Below are 25788 nucleotides of genomic sequence, written 5' to 3' on the forward strand. Positions count from 1 at the left end.
TTCATGACCTGAAAGAGCAAAACCAGGAACAACGTGTGGAATTGCAAAGAGGCAAACAGGGCTTTTCAGGGAAATTTTCCTAACAAGTAGAGCTGCCCCCAAAACAGGCCAGGCTGCCTCAGGACATAGTTGATTTCCAATCACTGGAGCTCTTTAAGTAAAGACTGGATGACCATTTGTGAGGTAGGTCAGAATGGGAATTCCTTTCTGGCATAGGTTAGTTTAAATAGGCTTCTAATACTAATAAAAAAAAGTTATGTGAGTAAAAGGTGAAGAAATTAGGACCAACTAAAATAAATGTACATTGGTTTCCCAGTCCTTCCACTGAGCCAAGTGGAGTGTAGGGTAGGTGATAGTCTGTGACAGGGTTTCACTTTTTTCCTTCCATGACTAAAACCACATTTTGAGTTGGATAGAGTGTCTCAGTTTTGCTTGAGGTTTCCTTTGGAATGCCTTTTAATTTTTGGAGGTATGGTAGAGGAGCTACCTTTCTTGGTCAGAGTGCCTCTGGCTGGAATGAATTTGGGAAAAGTCCCTCTAAGGTAGGCCCTGAGTTTGGCCTTCAAAAGTACGTAGAAATTTCCCTTGGATTCCAGAAAAGTAACAGTTAATAGACTTTTCTTTTTAAAAACTATTAGAAAACTGCTTTGAAAGTATTATGTTCAGATGTATAGTTTTTTAAAAAGCAAGCTATACATAACATTTGTGGTTTCATATATGGCCCTGTTTTTCTATTTTACTTTGTGCATGGCAATTTTTGCTCCTTTTGATGATCCTTAAATTTGGAATAACTTTTTAGGTGAAAAGTCAAGGCATGAATAGAATTTATTTAAAAATTCCTAGAAAAAAATGGAATTGAATTCTATTAACATTGAAGAAAAAAGAATTACCAACATGGAACCCTTTTTGTGAAGGTTCTTGTGGGTCTTAATTCAAACTTTGGAGGAGGAGACATTAATTACATGAAAACATAAGTAGCAGTTGATTTTTTTTTTCTCTCTTGGGAAAACCTCAAGCTGACAGTGATAAGTGGCTGCTGAGATGGGAAAACCTAAAAGGTTACATAAGAAATAGTAGTAATAATGATAATGACAGTAATAATAATTGCTATTGATGTGGGCAATGCCTGGCAGGTTATTTAACTAGTCATCTTGGTCTTGCTATTAGAAAACCAAATTATAATATTTTTATTACTTATTTTACTACATGGGAGGTGAGGAAAGGAGTATGGGGGGAGAGCTGGCAGACTTGTGGACAGAGCATTGCCTTGAATGTCTGAAATCCTAGTTATGCCAACTGGATGGATAACTCATTTGTTCCCTGTAGGCCTCAGTTTCTCTAGCTGTGCAAAAAAATAAAGTAGAATTCTTTTATGGCAATGGTATAAGGGAACAGGATTAATACCTGTATTACAACATAAATTTAGGATTATAGGATCATAGATGAAGTGCTTGAAGGGACCATCTCGTCCTATCCTTTTATTTGACAGATCAGGAAACTAAACTTAGCAAGTTTAAGGGACTTACCCAATGTTACACTAGAAGTAAATGTAAGGGGAAGGATTTGAATCTAGGGCCTTGAAATGCAGTCTGCTCTTCCCACCCTTCCATGCCTGGTGCCTCCAATATTTTCTTGCTATAGCTATCATTTACTTTATTAGCAACAATGTCTCAAAGGCAATGGTTTGACTCATATTTTAGCTTATTTGTTACAGCAGTTTCTGTGTGGTATAATCCCTCTCTCTGTTTCTGTCTCTGTCTCTCTCTCTCTCTATTTGCCACTTCCCTTCATTGTAGTACATTGTAGAAGAATACAGTATGTTCTCCATCTCATTCTTGTTTTAGGATCTTCAAGCCAGTACCAAAAAGAGTTTCCTCTGGTTAAGTGTATTTCTCCAAGATATGGTGGACCTCCAGGTCCACAGAGCAGAGAGAACATTCCAAAATGATATCTTTCACAACCTTTATGAAACATGGGCCTTCTATCATTGGTTCTCATATGGCTAGGAGATTAACCCTCCTAGTCCAGTGTTACAAAATTTTTAAATTTCCCCTCAAGTCCCTTACTCTTCTTCAGCCGTCATAGCAACCCTGACCTCTACCCAAAAGTGAAGGGCCTGGAGCATCATCTCATGGAGAAGACTGAGACCATCAAACCCCACCTCCTTCATCCCAGAATACAGCCATCTTTATGCCTCTCTTCTCATCTTTCACTACAGTTTCTGAAGAAATCACATCTTACTTTCTCTCAGAAACTGATTCTTCTCTGTGCACTCTGTATTTCAGTCCTTCTTGTCTTCTGAGGAACTTAGGTTCCATATTTCTTTCTTCTTCCAATAGGTTCAGTTTTTCCTTCTTCATTGGCTTTTCTTATGCCTTCAAACATATGCAAGTCTTTACTCATCTTGAAAAAATCTTCACCCAGTCCTTTCAACTACCATTCTTTTGTTCTCCTTCCTTTCACAGACAGACTCCTTAAATGAATGGTGTTCTGCCTCTTTCTGCATCTACCACTTCCTCCATAGGTCTCTGGAGTCTGGCTTTCATACTGACCACTTCACTGAAACTACCCTTTCTAATGTCACCCTTCATCTGATTTACAATCCCTTATTTCTATCCAACCAAAAAGCATGGCTCTACTTGAATGCTCCACTATTACTTGCAAATTCATCATATCTAAAAGGAAAGGACTCCTCCTTTGAATATCCAACTTTCTGGTCAATAACACTACCATTTTCCCTACTCCACAAAATCAATACTTGAATATAATCTTTGCCTCTTTTATCTCCTTCAGCACCTCAACTCCAATTTGTCACCTAAATTCTTTTAATTCTTTCTTCACAATATCCATCGCATTTCTTTTCTTCTTCTCCAGTCTCAATACCACTCTTATTTCCTAAGTTTTTTTCAATATTTGCTTCCTATCTGACCTCCCTGCCTAGTGCTTTCATTACATAATATATGTCATGCCAGATAAATATTTCTTAAACACTTTAATCATGTAACTCCCCAGATTAAGAAACAGTAGTTCTCTATTAACTATTAGATAAAGCCACAAGTACTCATAGAAGACCCTTTATCTGGTGACCTCCCCCTACCCAGCCAATCTTTTCTCACATTCTCCTCATCATAGACCATTTATTCTAAGAAGGATCAAATGGGATTAGGGCCTTACAGTGAAGTTGTATCATACACACATTTAACTATAGTATTCACTATTGCCCCTGTCCCCAAGAGAGAAAAATAATAATTTAAGTTGTCCAGATGAATCTTACCACCATTGCACTCACAAAATGTTTGTACCAACAGTGAGCATGACAATCTGCTATTCGCTCACTTGGTTCTCACATACCTTTTCATGGAGAGTGACTCTCCTTGTCATGATAGCTGTAGAAAGAACATCAATTCTGCTTAGGCTGATGAGAGAGGGGCACCTTCTTTGACCCACACAGCATTCCCGTTCAGCTAGCCTTGTGTCCTATCTTGCCTCATGGTGAAACAGGAAGTAGAGTTATGAGTGGGGTAATCACCCTGTTAATATAAGTACAGTTAAGTTCAAAGCCCATCATCAGTTGTCCTGCTAACTAAGCCCTTATTGATTTCTATTTTCTTCTGATTCAAAATCCTCATTCCCATTTCTCACCCAATCAATAGCTTCACTGGCTATTATGAAAAATTAATTTCTATTTTTTTTTCCCTCATAGTCATCATCTCAGATGCATTCACCTACTCTCTGAGAGATTACCTTTTTTAAAGAGGCTCTGGCCTCTTTCCTGCTTAAATATACTGTACCAGGAAATTTAAAGGAATTTGAGAATAATATTGACTCTCTGGAATTTGTATCATGAGCTGACATTAGACCTTCTCCCCAGCGTAGGACACAACTCTACTGTGAAGTACTTTCTAAGCATTAAGGTGCTAAATAAAGGTCAACTATTCTTCTTCTCCTTTATCTAATCACTGTTCATCTCTTCCTCTATACCTTTTCCTTTGCAAATTCTATACTTCTTTCAAAACTTAAGTTTAAGATCCAGCTTTTCTTCCATGACTATGCAATAAACAATTTCTTGGATAAGTGAATACATTTTCTTGGACTAAATGAATTCTCTTAATCTGAAATTTCAACAGCACATACATCATTTTGTTAGATTAACAATCTAACATTAACTCACTAGCCGTGTGACCCTGGGCAAATCACTTCACCCCAAGTGCCTAAAAAAAAAATCTAGCATTAAGAGTATGCAAGAGTTATTATTATTTATTTAAGATTTGTAGCCTGTTTGCTTGTGAAATTTGAGATTAAAATAGGGACTGTGAATTCATTGCTGTAGAGTTATACCACTGAAGGGCAGCAACCTCCTTCTCTGCAACTCATAGTTTTAGGTAGTTGACTAGAGCACTGGGAGATTAAGTGATCTACCCAAGGTGACACAAACAGCATGTGTCAGGGGTAGGCCTTGCACCCAGGTCTTCGGGGCTACAAGGCTAGTACTCCATCCACTACGACACACTGCCTTTCAAAACTAACTCAGTTATTACAACTCAAAAAAAGACCTTTAATGAGATTCTCAACTCAGGTAATTTGAACAGATTATTTTAGAAATGGATCTTCTAATTGCTGGATGTCTCCACAGTACATAGCAGACTATTAAGAATATAACATATACTGAGTAATTCTTCATGAATGAATGTTTACAGTGTGGCAATATCTATGTTTTGTCTTAGGCATAAAAGAATGATTCCTTTATGGTGTTTAATATTAGCTAGATCTTATGTGTTTCACAAGACTTTGATCTGGGAGATTCCTATAAAAAGAAATCCTAGTCTTCCCATTTCAGCACTTGTCACAGCAGTAGTGAGTGAGTTAAGGGGGCAGAAGATGGGAATGACAAAGTTTGAGCCTAGCACTAGGTTGGTAATCTGAGGAAATACAGTGTATACTGATGTTTTAATGGCATGACCCTTGCTACTTATCTCTCACTCTCTCTCTTTCTTTCTGTAGAAGATTCTCAGGTTACCAGCACAATTTCCCCTTTACAGTCCCCTCACAAAGGGCTCCCCCCTCGACCACCATCGCACAACCGACCCCCTCCTCCCCAGTCCCTGGAGGGACTAAGGCAGATGCACTATCACCGGAATGACTATGATAAGTCACCCATAAAGCCCAAAATGTGGAGTGAGTCTTCTCTGGATGAACCTTATGAGAAGGTGAAGAAGCGCTCTTCCCACAGTCATTCCAGGTGAGCCATGAGGAGGAAGACACAATTAAGACATTTACATATTTTTACATTAGTTTATTCCTTTATTATTAATTGGATAAAAGGTGGTGGTAAAGTAGAGAAAAACATTCATCTTGGGAGTCCGGTGAGACTTGGTTTTGCATCTTGTCTTTTTACCTTTCTGAGCCTCAGTTTCCTCATCTATAAAATAGAGAAAATAATAACCTATCTCCCAGGGTAATTTTGAGGATGAAGTGAATCAAGGACTGTGTTATTTCATCTTGAATCACTCTGTAAATGTCATATGTCAGCACAGCATACTAAAAAGTATCCTGGACCTGAAAGTCATGCGTCATGGGTTCTAGTCCCAACTCAGCCACTAATTATGACATGTGCAAGTCATTTAACCTCTCCTAGCCTCCCTTTCCTAGATAATCTTTATTAAGGTCCCTTCCAATCCTAGCCTCATGTGCATGGATGTTATCCTGGTGACATGAGGAGAGAGTCCACAAATTATAAACTAAAAGCTGAAACTATTTCCTTCTTCCTGTATTGGCAACTTAAACTTTCTACACCCTAGGCTAACAGCACCCTCTGCTGAGGAAGGATTGTTTTGCAACATGACCAAAGGTCTGAGTCAATACAGTTGACTGTGTAGAGGTGTTCAGGTATCCCATACAAAGATATATCAATCTGAGGGTTGCTTCATAATCTGTTTATCCAAAGATGACTTTAGTAGTGCTGGATTTCGTGGGAATGAATTAGGAAATCTTAAGCAGCAATTTTCTAAAATGACATGACCACAGTCCACCCACATGAATCCCAAATTTATTCAGGACAGTAAACTACCATGCAACAGAACATTCATGCCCAACAGCTGTGATCTCAGCTGGAAATTAGCAGTTCACTATTCAGATGCTATTTTATAGTGGTTTTTTTTTTAAAGACAAAACAATTTTTTCATAGTTTTCCCCATTATTTTTAATCACACTCCATTTTGCTCCAGAAGTCTCTTCTTGTCAGGTGGTCATCTGTGTCTCAGAAAGTAGAAACTGAGGTATAGGGTTGAGACTGGACAGAAAAAGATCTGAGCCAGTGAACATGGAGATCAAAAGCTAGAAAACAAAAATTAGAGGTTTGGAAAGCCAGGCTTCCGCCCAAGTCCTCAGCTAATCTTCTTGAGGCCAGACTCCAAGAGCATCAGGTTAGCAGTTAGAGCCTTTGGCAAGGTGCACGTGTAGCTGGTGATGACAGGTGTGACTTCCTTCGGTTTGCAGTAGCCACAAGAGGTTCCCCAGCACAGGTAGCTGTACAGAAGCTGGAGGAAGCAACTCTCTGCAAAACAGTCCCATCCGAGGTCTCCCTCACTGGAACTCCCAGTCCAGCATGCCATCTACACCAGATCTACGGGTCCGAAGCCCTCACTACGTCCATTCCACTAGGTAAGTCTTCTGATACTCGATTCTTTTGCAGCTTTCTTTTGTGGTTAAAAAAAATTATTTATTTTTACAAGCCTTTATTATCTCTCCTTCCCACTACCCTGCCCCTCCCATCAACTATAAATTTTTAAAAGGTATCATAACAAATATACAGTCCATAAAAAGAAATTCCCATGTTAGCCACGTTCAAAAATATATCCTATGCTACATTTTAAATCTATCACCTCAGTGGCAGGAGGTAGGTAGTATGTTATTTATCTTCAGTCCTATAGACTTGTGGTTTATCATTGTGTTGATCAGAGTTCTAAAGTCTTTCAAAGTTGTTTTTCTTTATAATATTGTTGTCATTGTATAAATTATTGTCATACTTCTGCTCACATCACTCTGCATTAGTTCATCATCTTCCTATTTTCCCCTGGAACTGTCCATTTTATCATTTCTTCTGATGAAATAATATTCCTATACCATTCACATACCATAATGTGTTTAGCCATTCCCCAGTAGGTGGACTACTCTTCGTTTCCAGGCTGGAGTTACTATGAAAAGAGGTGCTGTAAATATTTTTTGTAATGTACATTTGGCTCCTTTTCCTCTTTCCAGATCTCTCTGGTGTATAGGCCTAATAATGTTATTGCTGGGTAAGGACAATTTAATGACTTTTAGGAGCACTGTTCTAAATTGCTTTCCAGAATTCACAATTCCACTACAGTAGAATTTTCTACTACAACAGAATCCTGTTTTCCCCCAGCTCCTTAGTATTTGTCATTTTCCTCTTTTGCCATCTTTGCCAACGTGATGGATTTGAGGTGGATACTAGGAGCTGCTTTAATCTGAATTTCTATTGTTAGCAACTGGAGCATTTTTACATCTATAGCTTGAATTTCTTCCTTTGAAAACTGATAGTTCATATTCTTTAGCCTTTGTATCTATTAGGAAATATCTCTTCATCTTATACATTTGAATTAGTGCCTTATATATTTTGGATGTGAAACCTTTATCAGAGAAACTCACATCACAGCTTTCTTTGCAAAGCTTGACAAACATTGTAGGGGGTTACTATTCCCAAATTATTCTAGCTAACTGATTAATTAAAGCCTTGATTTCAGTAATCGTCAGGGACTTTTCCTACATCTGCTCCAGAATGCAAATGAGACCACAGATGTAAGCATTTTTCAGCCACAGCTCTCAGATGACACACTGCCAAGTCCTAAGGGGTGTATGAGACTTCCCTGTTCTCTATAGATTGTCAGTCTAGGAAGAGCTTTCTTGGTCAAAATGGAAACATGGGGTGGTACAGGTTAACAGAGGTACTAGTTCTTTAATCAGAATGACTTTTTGCTGATGGGAAAGACTTTAATGGATCTCAGCTGTCAATCTCAGCTCTGTGAGTGCCTGAAATTGTACAGACATGTCTCCCTTTTGTGCTTTGAGATAATCATTCATCAAACCTGAAATGAATACTCAAGAGATTTCTTGGTAAGATGTGAAACATCTGACAAGGTCTGAGAAGTTCTCAGCCCTGTGTGCTGACCTGTTATATATTGCAACTTGTATGCCTCGAAGACAATGTTCCACTCCAAATTGGAGCTAATTTTTATCTAAAAGGTAGGTAGGTATCTTAAGTGATTGGTAGATGAAGCAATCTCTGCATATGTGATCTTTCTTTCCTTCTAAATCTCTTAAAAAAAAAAGATTCCCATTAAGTTAACACACATGTACTATTTTAAAATGGATAGCAATGATACTTATCTACAGCTACTTTGTTCTCCTTAACTGAGTCGATAAGCATTTTCATAGAGAAAGGCAAAGTTAATAACAATAACAACAATAATAGCTAACGTTTATATAGCACTTACTATGTGCCAGGCACTGAGCTAAGCGCTTTACAAGTATTATCACATTTAATCCTTACAACAATCTTGGGAGGTAGGTGCTATTATTATGCCCAATTTACAGATGAGGAAACTGATGCAAACAGAGGTAATGTGACTTGCCCAGGGTCTTTACAGCTAGTAAATGTTTGAGGCCAGATTTTAACTCAGATCTTCCAGGCTTCAGTCCTGGCACTCTATCCACTGTACCATAGGGTAGTTATGTTAAACTTCTTACATAGGAAGGCTGTTGTGGTCCAATAGGCCAAGAAATCAGGGACTCCACTGTTCTGTTTTCAGTTCTCCTACTGGCCCAGTGAGGAGATTCAGGTGGGCCAATCGACCTGTGAAGAATGAGACTGCAGAATATTTGGTTTTCTCTTTCAGAAAACTGGGTAATGATACAGAGCTACCTCTGAGGAAGAACAAGTTACTAGCTAAGCAACTGAAAGCTGAAAACACTAAATATGGCATAATCAGACTCTGACTTAATAATTCTGGGGAAACCATGTCAGAATTGGAAATATTTTTATTATGTTATTATGTAATAACAAATGCAATTATAGTACTTCTAAGAGTAGACATTAGTAGGCTAACAAAACATTGCCTATTTTAAAGAATAGATAAGAATTATTTTAAGTTAGCATAGCAATTGTTTTTTTAAGCAAAAAAAAAGTGCTTCTACAGCATTGGAGAGTACTTTAAAGATATTTCTTATTACTTTAACTATTATGCTCTATATTCCTATATCAGGGAACTGATTCATTCCTTCTAGATCCAAGAGAACATAAGGCTGTTAAACTGCTTTTACAGCTTTGCATTTTGACCTATCTTTCTAGTGTGTGGCCTACAAGCTGAGGCTGTTTTATTCATTTGTGGAATAACTGAGAAGAAATCATAGCTTCATTGGTTCAGTAGTTTCTTCTCCCCTCCCCTGGCTCTGCCATTGGTTTCCCCAAGTAGAAACTAAGACCAGTGTTTCCAATGCTCTTCCGCAGGTCAGTTGACATCAGCCCGACAAGACTGCACAGCTTAGCACTGCACTTTAGGCACCGGAGTTCCAGCTTGGAATCACAGGGCAAGCTCCTGGGGTCAGAGAATGACACTGGTAGCCCTGACTTCTACACCCCAAGGACTCGTAGCAGCAACGGCTCTGATCCCATGGATGACTGTTCCTCTTGTACCAGTCACTCAAGCTCTGAACACTACTATCCAGCTCAGATGAACCCCAACTACTCCACCCTCGCTGAAGACTCCCCTTCAAAGGCGAGGGAGAGGCAGCGGCAACGACATAAATCAGCTGGGAACCTGGTCTCTTCCAACTCGGGGAGCATGCCCAACTTGGCGGCCCGGAATGGCGCAGGCCACCATGGAGTCTACCTCCACAGCCAGAGCCAGCCTTCCTCTCAGTACCGCATCAAGGAGTACCCACTGTACATTGAGGGAAGCTCCACCCCTGTGGTAGTGCGCAGCCTGGAGAATGACCAGGAGGGACACTATAGCGTAAAAGCACAATTTAAAACATCCAACTCCTACACTGCAGGAGGCATGTTCAAAGAAAGCTGGCACGGGGATGAGGGGGACTCAGTCCGGCTAACCCCTTCCCGTTCCCAGATCATACGGACTCCATCCCTCGGCCGGGAGAGCCACCATGAGAAAAGCTCAGGCCGGACGGTCGTGTCGGATGAGCTCCGGCTGTGGTACCAGCGCTCGACTGCCTCCCACAAGGAGCACAGCCGTCTGTCGCACACCAGCTCCACCTCATCAGATAGCGGCTCCCAGTATAGTACATCATCTCAGAGTACCTTTGTGGCTCACAGCAGGGTAACGAGAATGCCTCAGATGTGCAAAGCCACATCAGGTGAGAAAGTAGACTGGGAAGAGAGGGGCTTCTGGTGCATGCTTTCTTGAGCTGGGTCTGGATGTTAAAATCAATTCAATTCTCTAGTAAACACAGTGCTAAAAACAGAAAATAGCTCCGAGATCCCCATTAGGTAAGTGAGGATGGAGTTTTCCATGCCAAACTATTTACAACTCAGGGGTTCTTAAGCTTGTTTTATGTCGTGGTTCGCTATGACAGTCTGGTGAAGCCTAAGAACCACTTTTCAGAAGGAAAAAAAATATTTAATACATGAAGTAAATATTGAATAACACATGATGAAGTGGGTCTTTTGAGAATCAAATCAGACAGTATTTGTAAAGTGCTTAGTACAGTGCCTGGCAAATAGTTGGTGCTTAACAAATTCCTATTCTCTTCCCTACATAGGAAACCAATTATATTGAAATAGTTATCAGATTGTTAAAAAAAAAAATTCTGGATCCAAGGTTAAGGACCCTTACCTAACCTCTCCCCACTTTCTCCTCAATCCAGTTCTTGGCTTTTGGGCCTATTTGGAACACAACTGAAGAACAACACAAAAATGTACCAGCTAATATCGATGCTGGAGGGCAACCAGCCTAAGGTTTTCTACCAGGTTTCTCACTCTATGTGAGCGGGACATGCCTAGAATTAGAGTTTAATCTGTCTTTACATCCCTTTTCTCCTACTCAAGCCACTTAACCTTTCTGGGTCTCAGTTTCCCCAACTGTAAAACAAAAGGGTTGGATTAGTTGACCTCTAAATCCCCTTCCACCACAAAGTCCTCTGATTCTATGACTCCTCTCTGAAAGAAGCATACCACACATACCACTCATAGAACAAAAAGGGTCCTGCATATGCAACTGACAAGAAATCAGATTCTCAAGGAGGGACTGAAGCTGGGTTTTGAAGGATAGAAGGTAGGCATGAAATGAGACAAGAAACTCTGAGTGAAGGAAATGAGCAGGGGAAAGACAATGTGTTTGTCCGGTGGGTGGGGTGTGGGTCCTTGGAGTCAGGAATGAGCAGCTTAGGTTTAATGCGCTGCTAGAAGGGAGCTTAACTTCACTTGAAATTCAAATAGTATATTGAGATAGAGTATTCCATGCCCTCAGAGAGCTATTAAAGTGAGCCCTAAGGAGGAAGCAGCACAGCCAGGAATGATCATCTGAGCTGACTCATGATGAGATGTTCAGTGACTCAGTTAATGAACAGTTAGGACAGGGTTGGGCTCCCCTAGAGAGACAACAGAGAGTAATCCCAAAGGCTTGGCAGACTGAACCACCCAAAAAGGCCATAGTGCTTAAACTGACTCTGGAAATTAATATTTAAAGCCTGTAAGGTACAGCAGGTCATGCCTGTGGAGTGTCCCATTAGTGACCTGGAATAAAGACAGCTCACCATTTGAAAAAGGAGTCAAATTTGGAGTTGGAATGACAGAAAGGATCAGAAGCTCCAAATCAAAGCTAAAAACTGGGAAGGAACATTCTTAGTAACAAAACTAAGGATCTGGATGAACGGGCAATTTTTAAAAATTACTGGCACTGATGATGTGTAAAATCGATGGGAAGAAAGAATACCAATCTACCAACTAGAGTTCTGTTTGTTGGTTCTTAATTTATTTTATGCTAGCCAGTAACAACAGCAATAACTAATGAACGCAGAATTCTAAGGTTTCCAAAACTCTTGCTTCACAACAACCCTGTGAGGAGGGCGGTGTAATTATTATCATCCCCACTTTGCAGATGAAGAAACTGAGGTTCAAAGAATTTAAGTGACTTTCCAAAGGTCAATCATTTAGCAAGAATTCATTTCAAGTATCCCTAGCTATAGGGATTCTATATATAATTTATATAATTTTAATTAATTGCATTATGTGGACTGGGACTATTACCTCCACATTCATTCTCAGAAACAGGCTTGATGATGCTTGCCACTGCTGTCTTAGAGAGACTATAAGAGATAAAGAATGAAAACTTTTCAGTTCCCTTAGATCAACTTAAGAGTATCCTATCATTCAAAAAGTATAATTCTCAAACAATGGCTCCCCCAGCAGAAAGAACTGTTTTAAACATTGCAGATGAATGAATGCGATTGTTTATGTTCTCTTTAAATAGTAAACCTGTCCAGTAGCCTCCCTTGGAAGAGCACCAGCTAAGAGACTGTTTTTTGTGGTTTTTAGATATAAATCAAGAAGCCCTGTCTGAAAGGCCACAGCTTCTTTTTTTAGCCCATCTCACTTTGGGACAGCTGGAGATGTCTTAGAGGAGGCATGGAACATGAGCATAAATTCCATGCAAGTAGCCCCTACACCTCAGGAATGCCCACAAAAAGAGGAGCCCCTTTTAGCTAAAGAGTTGGCTATGTAGGGTCACATTGAACCAATGGTAAGATGAACCATTCTGAAATTTTTACTTGGGGAACCAGGATTTTGATCTGTACTACAAATGTATGGTTTTTACAAGTTGTGCTCACTCATCTAAATGAAACCAAATACAACTTGAAAAACACACACACACCTCTTAACCCCTGCTGCAGCTACAAGGATTTTCTTTGTTCTTTTCAAAGGTCTCCTGTTTCTTCTATGGGATGACAGAGCTATATTTTAGTTTCCATAGAAGTACATCTTACATAACATAGTAAGGTGAAGCCTAGTGGGCTTTTCTAAGCCATGCTCTCCATCTGGTTACTCGGGAAATCTGGGGTTCTTAACTTTTTTAATGCCATGGAACCCATCTCAGAAAAATATTTTAAATATGTAAAACAGAATATGTAAGATTACAAAGAAAACCCATTATACTGAAATAATTATCAAAATATTCATGCCCCTCAGCTGGTCCCAAGGTCTTCCAGAAGCAGGTACTCAAGACTAGATGATGCAAGGTATTAGTAGAAGAGGGAACTCCCCTGTTGCACCCCCAGAGCAATAAGGCTCAAGAAAGGGGAAGAGAAATGTTGCTGGTGTGCTGCATACATAAAGGGGGATGAACTCATGAAAGAACCCCCTGGACGTGGCTAGCAGCATTCCATTGTTCAAATCCTTTAACTGTCCAGTACCTGGCTCTGACTCTCATTTTCTTTCCCATCTTTTCTGGATCCCTGTGTAGCTGCCTTACCTCACAGCCAGAGAAGCTCAACACCTTCCAGTGAAATCGGAGCTACTCCCCCAAGCAGTCCACACCACATCCTAACCTGGCAATCTGGGTGAGTGCCATCTGGGCTCCTTCTCTTCTTTTCAGTGTCTGTCCTATAGAGGGGTAATCAATAAGCCTTATGAGAAGTGGTTAGTAGCAGCCTTCTAAAGCTGGGAGAGAGATAACAAGAGAATGGATAAGACATTGGGGGAGGCAGGGTACTGGGCATAAGGTATTCTTTAGTATTAAAAAAGAGAAGAAAGAGAATTGCTTGTACAGTTACACAGAGCACTTCTTGCTATAAAAGGAAATACTGTCAAGTACTGTTACCTGCCACCACATTGCTACTAGTCACCTGCTTCCCAAGCACCTTCTTGTTGGGTCTAATGAATTCCGCTCAGGTCCAGCTGTCCCAAACATCTAAAGACCTACCCTAACTTGGCTGCCCTGAGCTCCCCCTCTGTCTTTTTGATGCCATTATTGGCAGGTAAGGTGCTTCCCTCTTGCTTGGCCCACCTACTTCACCCACACTTTAGGAAATGGAATTGTTAGGGCCCTTGGAATTGCTGTATACTCTACATTGATGATGGAAGCCCCTTCTAAGTGAGGGTCCAAAATTTTAGCCTCTTGAACAACTTTAAGTTTAAGTATCTGATCTTTATCTGATAGCTGCTCCAAAGGTCTGGACCTGAAATATATTGCAGAGGGACTGCACAGTTCTACCAACACCTGTTGATAACAGGCTTAAAGATCTCTAATATGAACTCTTCTTCTGGTGATGATCTTCAGTTATTCCCTTGTTGAATCAATAGGATACCTATAAATGCTTGTTGATTGACCTATTGGCTTAGAGGGAGAGCACTCAAGTTTGGCAAACATAATTTGGCCCGCAAAGTTACAGTTAAGGCCAGTTATACATAAATTCGGTTATAAGGAAGTTTAGAAGTCTGTAATTGTATGTCTCCATCTCATCTGCACATTTGTTGTTTTAAACCAGATCTGTGATTTCACATGTGCAAGGAACTCCTGGTGAGGAAACTTGCTTTAATAACACAGATCACTTCAATTTGTAGTCTTAGAAAGCTGCACGGGACCCTGAGAAGTTAAGTGAGTTGCCCCGAATCACAAAATCTGCATCTATCAGAGGCATCCTGAAATTGGGTCTCCTTAATTCTGAGTTTGGCTCTTTGTCGACTATTTCATAACTGCTTCTCTAGCACTGAGTAGTACTTAATAAAGTTTTAGTTGAATTGAATTAAGAGAACCAGTGGATCTGACCTACAACATTACCACAGCCATTGTGATTTCTTGGTTTGTCTCTTGGGCAGTAAGTTACTTCTGGGCTTCAGGGAAGGTTCTAACACAGACCATGAAGGCTGGCTCTGTATAGCACATTGACACATTCCACAACTGAGCTAAGCAAGTCCTCCGTACTGGAAGGACTTAGCGTCCACACAGATTAATCAGGAAGTCAGACGATCAATTAGGTATTGGTTCTATTCCATTAAAAAGGGATAACTGAATAAAGTTATCAGAGACATTGATGCAAACAATCTTCATGTCAGCTATCCCTCTAATTTATACAATTATGATGTGAGGATTCATATCCCAAAACATCTCCTGAACTACACAGACTTTTCTGGATGAAATCTAAAGCCAAGGATAGAAAGACATGCATGTACATGTAGAGTGTATTATGTGTATGTAGATTGTGCATACACATATGCATATGTGTATATACATACACACATCTGATTATTCTACAAGAAGTGTTTAAATGACACTTTAGAAACTCTTGGGTATCCCTCCTTATCCTGCCTGGAAAGGTATTTCCATCTACACCTGGTTTTGAAGGGTTCTCTCACTACTTCCAGCCACTGGGAAGTTTAAGTGAACCCAGAAACAAAAGGTGAATACTTTAGTCCTATAAATAACCAATTCTGTTAGTCTGATGCCTTATTTAGGTTGTGATAAATAACAACCAGAAGTTATATGGCATGTTGTGGCAGGTTTAGAAAAAAAGGCAAAAAGTAAGAATGAGAGAACCACAGATAAATAATGTCAGTCTGTCTGCTATACTAAAAAGTTGGTTATTTTAAATTAGGTGGTTTGAAAATTTGTATAAACCATTGGGTTGTATGTCACTAACACTCTGAAATGCAAAGATGATCCACCGATTATTCTTCCTACTGTATTAATAAGCTCTTAACAATGTCTGTGTCACTTCTTTTCTTTAACACTACTTCTTTGCTCTTCCTTCCTTTGCTTTCCTTTGTTCAGAGAAGCAACAGAAAACTCACCCACTATGGATGAGTCTGAGTCGCCAACTCACCAAAGTACTGATGAATAGAGGTATAGTAAGGGAATCTTTTGTTCTTATGATCTTTTTCTCTTTGCAGTTCCCTTTAGTTAATGCTCCCAGATACGATACAGATGTGTTTTTCTTTATCATACCATAATAGCTAGAAGGAAACATTTGAATATGTGGAAGCTATTATGACTGTCTTGTTTCTTGATGCATGTAGGTATAATTATCCTCCCAATTCTACAGTCCTTAGCTATTTTTTTCATAATGTAGGACAAAAGACCTTAAAAAATAGTTTGTGCTATTTAGATATAAGATATAGCTGCCCCCAATTTGACCTAGAAAACAGGTGACTTTTAAAAATTCATCAGAAATCAATTTAATCAACAAATATCTGTTGGATACCTACAATGTATACAGCACTATGCTAGGAGCTAAAACCTATAAATATCTATAATTAATAATTCTTGAGCACTTGGAGTCCAGACTTTAGGAAATCCACTGGGGGAAAGGGAGTAATGGGTAAGGATGGGATAGAGCAGAAAAAGAAATTCCCATATAAAAAGTTGAATAACAATCCAAGAGTCAAACTTATGATAGTAATTCAAGAGCTATCACAAGATACTATTCATTCATAAAAGAAAATCATTTATTTGAAGGCATTTTGTATACAATAATTTGTGCCATATATCAAGATTTTATGACCTTATGCTCCCTCTCCTAAAGATACTATTCATTCATAAAAGAAAATCATTTACTTGAAGGCATTTTGTATCCAATATTTTGTGCCATATACCAAGATTTTATGACCTTATGCTCTCTCTCCTGATGGGGCTTCAAATCTAATAGGAAGCATGGCAGGTACAGAAATAACTGTATAGATTAAATTACTGATAAGACAACAATATATGTTAAGTATCATAAGAAGAATACAAAGTACCAACCAACTTCAGAAGAAAGGAGGATCCTTTCCCACCGGAACATGAGGGAAAATTCCACAAAGGAGCTGGTATTTAAGAGACTGTTTGGATTTCAACAGGCTAAGATTGAAGAGGGCTTTCTAGGCAAAGGGAAGCTGAGGTATCAAAGAGAAATTTAAGAATAGGAGGAGGGACCAAACCTATGATTTCACTGACATAGGAAAATTCCAGGTAAGGAAACTCCCTCTACCAATGCAGCTCAGCACTTTCTCTGCCATTTACAGTCTTATAATGTCTCTTGGAGAACTGAATGGTTAAGTTACTGGGTCGTACAGATGGTATGTGTTAGAGGATGGACGTGAACCTGCATCTTTTTGGTTTCAAAATCAAATCTCCATCCACTACACCACACTGAGTATTTTGTGTGCATGATATATCAAATAGTGCACTCTGGCTGGTGCAGAGAGTATGTCTAAAAGGAAGAGATTAGGCTGGGTAGATAACAGGTCAGGGCCCTACTGTATGGCTTCAAAGACTAGGCTAACAAGTTTGGACTTTATTTTGGAAGCAGTGAGAACCACTGAAGGTTTTTTGAGTAGAAGACTGGAATGATGAATTGTACATTTGGAGAAGTAATCTGGCACTAGTATCTACAACAGAGTGTAAATAGGTGAGATTGTGTCAGAGTGAGGAAAAGAAATACTAGTGACCAGGCTATTAAAAAAAACCCTAGTGCAAGAAAGTAAGGACCTGAACTAAGACGAAGATAGTGAGGAATGGAAAGGATTATATGAGAGAGATTTGGAAGGAGGAATAAACAGGATTTGGCTACTAATTAGGTATGAGGAGGAAAGAACAGGGAAGATTTGAAAGCTTAAGCATGACTAGGTGGTTGGAAATATAGTTAACAGCAAGTTATCTCCCAAATGGAAGTGATCATTGAAGTCATTAGAGAGCAGATGGGAGCAGAGAAGGAAAGAGTAAACACAAAGGAATTGAGCACAAAGTGTACACTTACTAAATGTTTGTTGATTATAGAATTTTGTGAACCTTGAGAAACACTTTAGGGGTTCGGAATAGGAAGAAACCCAACAAAATAGGGTAGTTGTGCACCAAAAAAAAATTATTTGTAGTCACTTGATTCTTTCTTTGTTCATTCTGAGAAATAGTTCTTAGTTGTGATCATAATCTAAATTTTAAATATAAAATAAGCATATTTGCATGCTTTTTAGTGTTTTTTCAAGATAAAGTTCCAACAAAACCTCTTTTTTACTATTTACTGTGAAATGTTGGTACCCATATAAAATAGATTCCCTATGTAATGTTGCCATTTTTTCCAGTACAAATTATCTTCAGCTAACAAGGACTGCCTTGTACTTAAACTGCCTAAAGAGAACTCTGTCTAATCCTTTGTAAGATGAATAATTATCCTAATTTTAATTCATATTATAAGTTCAATCCACTCAAAGCACAATACCTGTGTACATATGTACATATTTGGTATCATGGTACACATATACCGTATTTGTCCAATCAGATTCATGCAGACTATGATTCCAAGGACTCTGTCTTGCCATCAGCACTATGTCTCTATCCTAACAACTTTACCCACTTACAAGAGGCAGACATAGTTGAAGCCACATTCCTTTATAATACATGGCTTTAAATGCCATGTATTATAATAATGGCTGTGGTAATCCTTAGGAAATACTCTTTGTTGACCTACTAGGAGTGGAATGAATGAGATTTTTCTTGTAGCTCCATTTTTTACTATTTTCTCCAAAAATGTAATAAGAAGGAATTGAAAATTAAACTAATCACAGTTGACACTGTCTCTGAGATGCTTCAGGTGATGTGGTAGAGGGCCTTCCATGTCTCAAGGCTATTTCCATCCTTGGGAATTCTTGATTCCCGACCTAGTAAAAAAAGAAGTCATTGCTCATCCACAAGGAGGCAGTGTGATCCACAAAAGGGATTGTATCATGTATAAGAATTGTTGGAATCGAGTTTAAATCCAACACTGTTAAAGCTTAAATGCAATTAAGCTCCTTACTTCAGAGTGTGCTTTGCACTCTAATGAGCCCTTAGTAAGACTGATATTGTCTAGAGTACTTTGAATCTCCTTTGAACCAGGATATATTATAATAAAATTACCATTATTCTATTAAAAAAAATGTGCTGAATGCTCAGTGCAATGACAACTATAAAGATGCATAATATATATTCCCTGCCCTCCAGTAGCTTACAATTTAATAGGGGAAATGAGACAGTAACACAAAATAATCTCACACCAGGCAGGGTGTGATATGTAATAATTACTGCAACACTAACAAAGTTCTAAGGGTATGCAGAGGAGGAACAGATCCACTATAGTTTGCAGGTAGGAATTATGAACAGGCAAGACTTCAAAAAATATGGAATGCTTCATGAATTTGCATGTCATTTATGCCATTTAGCAACATAGAGAATTTATATTAGATGTGAGGTAACAAGACACTGGAAAATATTTCTAAAAGAAAATATTTTTCAAATATTTTAGGCTGTTCCTTAGAGGGTTCTTTTGTACCCTAAAATTTCCCCTACTAAGATTCATCCTGCTCCTATCCCAAAGTGAGATGTCAGAATCAAAACACCCACAATAAATTTAAAGGAATCATAAAAATACTCAGCTTTCTTTTCCTTTAAAAATGTTTCAAACACCCCAGGCCCAGTGAAAATGTCAGCTCAGCTAAGGCAGAGGATGCTGGGTGGGTGTAACAGTGTCAATCTTCATTCCCTAATGATAGCAACATCTGTGGCCAGTCTCATAATGAAACGCCTTTACTGCATCTTGCTTTAGAAGCCACATTTAAGCAGTACTAGCTAAGTCATACATTTCAAGGGAGCCACATGACTCCCATTAGAATCCATGGGTATTCTGGCAGAAGCCTTTGAATTTCTCAACTTGCATGGATTTTTATGTAAAAGCCTAGACAGGAAACATTTACAAACCCAGAGCGCCTTCATTCACCAGCTAGTTACTAGAGAGGACAGCAAATCAAACAGGAAAATATTATTTCTAGTTATTCTTGGCCTTAAATGGATTCATGAAGACTGTTCATTATTAAGATACCCTTTGGTCTCTTTTCCCTTTGAACTTCCTTAACGATGGTGGGGGGTTATAAGCCAAGGGTAGGCAGGGAAACATAATTGACAAGTTTATAGTCCCCATGGTGTTTCTAATAAGTGATACTATCCTTTATCATTAAAAATGTGATCTGCCACAAGGAAATAAAATTTAAGATCCCCACCCCCACTCAGTGAAGACACATAGATATGTAAAAGGAGAGGGAAAGCATTACCCAAACACTAATACAGGAAAAGAATGCTAAGATTAAAAGCCAACATTTCACCCAATCAGAAATCATCACATGCCAAAGCTTAAGGAAAGGGAGCCAACATGACCCATGTAACTCTTTGACCTAGTTCTGTCCTGGAGACTACTCAAGATAGGGAATCAGAAAAGGAAAGGATTAGAGGAGAAGCTATGTGAACTCCAAGGTCCTTCCCAGCTCTAACTCTAATGATCCTTGGACTAAGGTAGAGGAGTTCTAATTACACTGACAGCATGAGTTGCCTCCTCATATTCTGGACTAGTGGAATCCCAGTCCATCATTATACCTAACAAAATGGAGGAAGAAGTGGTTGCTTTATCTTGCCTTGAAAGATCAAGATTAGAAGTCTGAGATACTGCCAGTGGAGACTAGGTTGCCTGGTAATGCACTGGGGAAGCTAAATAGGTACTGGGTCAAGTCATAAAGATGGTTCTCTCACATAGAAGTTGGATCCCTCATCAGTATATAAGAATTATTCTACTGTCTTACTGGGGACCTCTATCTGAAAAGTAAGTGTATAGTTATCTTTTAAAATGCCAACCTCTACACACAACCCAAAATCTATACAAGAATTCTCTTCATGTAACAAAATGTATGCATTTTGAAGGGTTCTGCTTGACCAGAGTAAAGGTCCACTAAGCTGATACTTTTTTAGTGATCCTTTGGAGAAAGTCAATCTTAAGTATTTCTGTAGCTAAACATGTAACCTGTGACTCTTCTGTTTCCCTAAAATTTTATCTTATGCCTTCACATCCTATGACTTTTGGTAGAAAGGTTTTATTTTTAAATTATTCCAATCAACAGTATCAAATATCATCTACATGGACAGTGATGTGTTCACAGCATTGTAGATTTAGAGCCAGAAGTGACATTAGAGGCCATTTTTCAGATAAGAAAACTGAGGCCCAGAAAGTCTGAATGACTTGATGAAGGTCACACAACTCCTAAGTCAGAGAGCTGAGATCTAAACCTGGGTCCTACACTAACTCTCTTGCATATTACTGCTGCAAGGAAAACAAAAGTGTAGTTTGTGAGAAGCAAAAACCAACACATGAAATGATAATGAACAATTACAAGAGAGTGTACAAGTGCTCAGTTGTATCTTCAGACTCAAATGTGTATAGAGATTATAAAGAGATTGCCACTTCTAATAGCTTTTCCTCTGGGGTTTCTTTGCAGGAGTTACAATGATAGCTGTTTCCTGGATTCTCCCCTCTATCCAGAACTAGCTGATGTCCAGTGGTATGGACAGGACAAAGCCAAGCCCGGGACTCTGGTGTGAATGAGCTGGGCCTCAATCTCTCAATGCCATTCTGAGATCACCTCACTGCCTCTCATTTGCCTTACCCAGACACACGGTCACCCTGCACCAGCTTCAGCTCTTAGCACTTTTTTCCTCCCTTCTCCTCATCCCCTCACCCTCAAAACCTGACTGAGGAGACATTTTGGAAGGTTCCGATCCCACTGTGTGTCCTATGGCTCTCTTGTCCACAGAGAGCCAAATGCAAATCCTTAGAAGCATCCCTGGTGGCTGCCTCCAGCCCTCCAGCCACAGAATCCCCCAGGCCAGGGACAATCAAGAGATGGCATCGAGGCCCATGTCACTAAAGGATATGGGGGTAGGGGGGCTGACAGAGGGACAACCCTGGAGACAGAAATAAAGGCAGTGCAACCCTTCTGTGACCCAGAAAGAATGTGTCCATCCTGCCATCTCTAGGCCAACCAAGCACTTCCAGAAGAGGATGTCTGATGTGGGACGTTCACAGTTTACACCTGAAGTATTTTTTTTTAACACAACAGTTTGGGGGGAATTAAAAAGTAAGCCTGTCACTTCAGAGCTACATCAGAGGATCACAATCAGTTCTATGCTGCCAAAGAATAAAATAAAAATAACCAACAAAAAAGAAAGGCCAAGAGATGGAGGGCAGTCTGCTTTTGTAAGCTCCTTTCACATTCTCAATCACTCCTAGAAGTGAGAGTCCCTCCCTGCCTGCCCCCCTTAACCCCTATTCCCCCTTTAGCCTGAAAAACCAAGCTAGTGTAACGGATGGTAAAGACACTATATAGTCTTGGAGAGCATCACTGACCCACAGTCCTAAGTAATCTGGACAGACGGGAAAATGTGGGGAGGGGGTAACAGAGGAGGTTCAAGTACTGTTCATCCTGGCTGAATAAGCAGGGTACAAGACAGGTTAGTTGCTTTCTGGTCATGGTTGTGGTCAAGCAGTCTATCATGAAAACAACTCATAAAATCACATCCTCTTTTATGCATGAGGTGTTTCTTTTTTTGTGGCAAACCAAGGGTTAAAAGCACATTGTGATCCATCCAAGTGGTAAAGCTACATTAGCATTTAATTGTTGTAGGCCTTTCCATGTTTGGTTAGCGCCTGGGTAACAAAGGGCTCAGATCTCAAAGCTCTCAGCACCCAGTTAGTTACTTAATGTGTCACTTATTTAAAGAATACAACTATGCTCTTAAGTTGTAAGATTTTCAGTAGGATGTCTCCTAGCCAGCAGGCATGGCAGAGGTTTTTTTGAAAAAAATCCCCTCCCCAAGGGACAATAACACCAAAAACATTATCAATAACCTTGATGCATAGATTTAGCTGTAGATGCCCAAAATGGATGAAGGGGAAAAAGAAAAAAGAAGGGGATTTAAAGGGGCTGCAAGTTTACACGTATTATGAGCAATGCTTTTTACCTGTCTAGAAAGCCATCAATCTTCAAAGGCCTCAAGTACTTTTATATTACTGAACAAGTGCACCATCTCCACTGGGTGATGTAAGCCGGCACAAACAAGGTTTCCACAGAGGTGCTGGGCTGGGCTTGTTGCCACAAGTGGGGTTGGGAAGGTGAGGGAGCAGGAGACGTTTTTTCCACTTGTTCTGTGCAGATAACGAGTTTCTATTGGAAAGGCATTCAACAGCCAGAGGGGCGAAGGGGGTGGGGGGAGAGGGAAGGGGGGGAATGGGATTGGGAGTATTTTGTGGAAAAGCAAAACTGAAGTTAGCTTTAGAATAAAACTTTTTTAAAAAAAATAAAAATAAAAAAATGGATAATCCTTTGTTTATATGTGTGTGTGATCCAAGAATAACAATAGACTACCAGACCAGGAGGGTAAGAACCAAAACACTAAAACCTAAAAGAAAACAATTTATCATGCAACAATTATCATAGCGCAGGCAGTAAGGTCTAGCGGAGCAGTGGGGAGAAGCCAGAACCCAGGCCTGGGAGGAAAGATGAGAGTCTGGGCAGTTCCTCAAACACTTGTGCTGTGTGTGTCATTTCCTTCTCATCTCAATGATGAGATCAGGAAAATCAGTGGGCAGAAAAGAATTTGTATTTATAGACTGTTTGGAGATATGCAGTTCAGTGTAAATGCTGGTCAGTTTTTATGTTACCAAATATTTTTGTCCACCTGTTAAGTTTAATTATTTTTATGAACATTTTAATTTCCCCCCCAAAAAAAAAAATTCAGGGCTAAAATCAGGCTGAACAAAAATTATATATGGAGCTGGTTGGGAATGAGGCACTAAGGGACAAAAGACTAAAAAGGGGACAAGGAGAATGAGGAGACAACTACATACACTACTTTTATACAACTGTTAGTCTACCAGGGGCGGGGAACCTGCAGCAAGTACAGCCCTCTGACTAATCCAAGCTTCACAAAACAAGTCCCCTCAATAAAAGGGTTTCTTCTGTAAAACTTGGACTCAGTCAAGAGGCCGCACCCAAGGACCTAGAGGGCCACAGCTGGCCTCCAGGCCGCAGGTTCCCCACCCCTGAAAACTGTACACTCTAAAATGGACAGTGTCAAGAATCCAAAGTTAAGAGAGATTTTAGTCTGGTTGTTTTGCTACAAAAGGGATGAGGGGAAAATATATTCCTAAAAAACTATCTGGGATTTTTTTGGAGGAAGGAAGAGAAGAGAGACAAGTAAGGGGATTACCAGGCAAATTTCATGCCAGTCTGGTAGTAGAGACAGGAGATTAAGTAAAACAGGTTTTACTGTTTAGCTGCATTCAATTAATACAAATGTACATAAAACGTTAGTAATTTGAGATTAACATGTTTAAACATCTTATGATGAGAGACATTATAGCTATTGTATACAAGCACTTGCAGACTTCTTATACAACCATATTTGTTTTAAAAAATAAAATGAAATATTAAGCCCCTGGTCTGATCTAAAGCCACTATTGTGTTCTTTGGATACATGTACGAAATTTCCTGTTTAGCCAGAAAACTGGTGTTGACAGAGACACCAGACTATATTGTGAGGCAGGTTGATTTTTTAAAAGTCTATTATATGCAGTTGAGTGTTGAAAATGTTAAAGAAAAAAAATCCAATTTGTTTTCATTCAGTATTAGTTTAGTTCAAAATATAGCAAATTCCATCCAGGTGCTATCAGATGACCAGTTACTGCTTAGTTAACTAGGTGTAAAGTTTTACATATACATTAATGTCAATAGTTTTATTACAAGTTGTGTAAAATCGACTCTAGTTTAAAAAATGGGGGGAAGATTAGGTTGCTCCTGAAACTGACTGTAGAGCATGTAAAATGATTTTACTGGATTCTGTTTGACTGTAATCAATTTTAAAAGATGTATGTTGTAGAAAAAGTTGCAGAATCTAAAAAGAAAAATCTGCTTTTAATTTATTCTTTTTGTATTAAGAATTTGTATAGTACCTTTACATTTTGCAAAGCAGTGTTGTCAACACTTATTAAAGCATTTTCAAAGTGAAATGATCCCTGGTGGCTTTTCAAGGTTTTGCATATTCCTTCCTTAATGCCAGATACTGTGACACTTTTGCATAGTACATTGCAGTCTGGCAACTGGCACTGCTCATCTCTGAGCTTTCCTTAGGCTCATTTTCAACATCACATCTACAGATAAGAAACTCTGGGTTTCTCTTTGAGGAAGACACCTGGGATGTAGATTGAACTTGTAATTTCATCTGTACAGGGAAATCTCAAGTAAGGCTATTCCCCCTATTAATGGACACTGGCACCTTCTGTGCAACATATGGCTTTAGTGGTGCCTATTCAGTTAATAAGCATTTATTCAGCACTTGCTATACAACTCTATTTGCTTTTAAAAAAATAAAATGAAATATTAGTGCCAGGCAGTATGCTAAGCACTTGGGATATAAAGAAAGGCAAAAACATTCCCTGCTCTCAATTTGAGAAGCATACATTCTAATAAGAGAGAAAACACGCAATTAACTATGTATCTATATGATCTATACAATGTAAATGGAAAGTAATGTCATAGGGACAGGACTAGCAGGTAAGGAGGTGGGGGTGAGGAAATGCCTCTTGCAGAAGATGCAATATGAGCTGAGTCTTAAAGGAAGCCAGAGAAGCTGAGAGGTAAAAGGGAGATGGTGGAGCATTCCAGCTATAGAGAAGAGAGCCTCAGTGCCATTGCACAGTCTGGGGAGGGAGTATCACACATAAAGAACAGAAAGAAGGCCGGTATAGCTGGACTATAGACTGCTTAAAGGGGAGAAAAGTCTGCAAAGATTGGAAAGGTATGAAGTTGCCAGATTGTGAATACCTTTAAATGCTAATCAGAATATTTTATATTTGATCCTGTAGGTAGCCACTGGAGAAGTTGGAAGGGTGGTCAGGGGAATGGGGATGTGGCTGGACCTTTGCTGTAGG

General features: G+C 39.4%; 1 protein-coding gene across 6 annotated transcripts in view; it reads left to right on the plus strand.

Annotated features, from left to right (window-relative positions):
* FRMD4A (FERM domain containing 4A) overlaps nucleotides 1-22033 on the plus strand; it is a 767521-nt gene extending 745488 nt beyond the window's left edge. For 4 of the 6 annotated variants that reach the window (XM_020999677.2, XM_020999675.2, XM_020999673.2 and 1 more), the window contains 5 exons: nucleotides 5002-5239; nucleotides 6496-6660; nucleotides 9527-10389; nucleotides 13494-13590; nucleotides 21299-22033. In XM_020999677.2, coding sequence (XP_020855336.1) covers nucleotides 5002-5239; nucleotides 6496-6660; nucleotides 9527-10389; nucleotides 13494-13590; nucleotides 21299-21401 — 1466 coding nt within the window. In that variant the 3' untranslated portion in view covers nucleotides 21402-22033. The other 2 variants (XM_020999676.2, XM_020999674.2) reach the window with 1 other exon arrangement.
* The last annotated feature ends 3755 nt before the right edge of the window (nucleotides 22034-25788 follow it).

The sequence above is a fragment of the Phascolarctos cinereus genome, unplaced genomic scaffold, assembly GCF_003287225.1.
Source record: "Phascolarctos cinereus isolate Bilbo 61053 unplaced genomic scaffold, phaCin_HiC Scaffold_1;HRSCAF=81, whole genome shotgun sequence".
Taxonomy (NCBI): Eukaryota; Metazoa; Chordata; class Mammalia; order Diprotodontia; family Phascolarctidae; genus Phascolarctos; species Phascolarctos cinereus.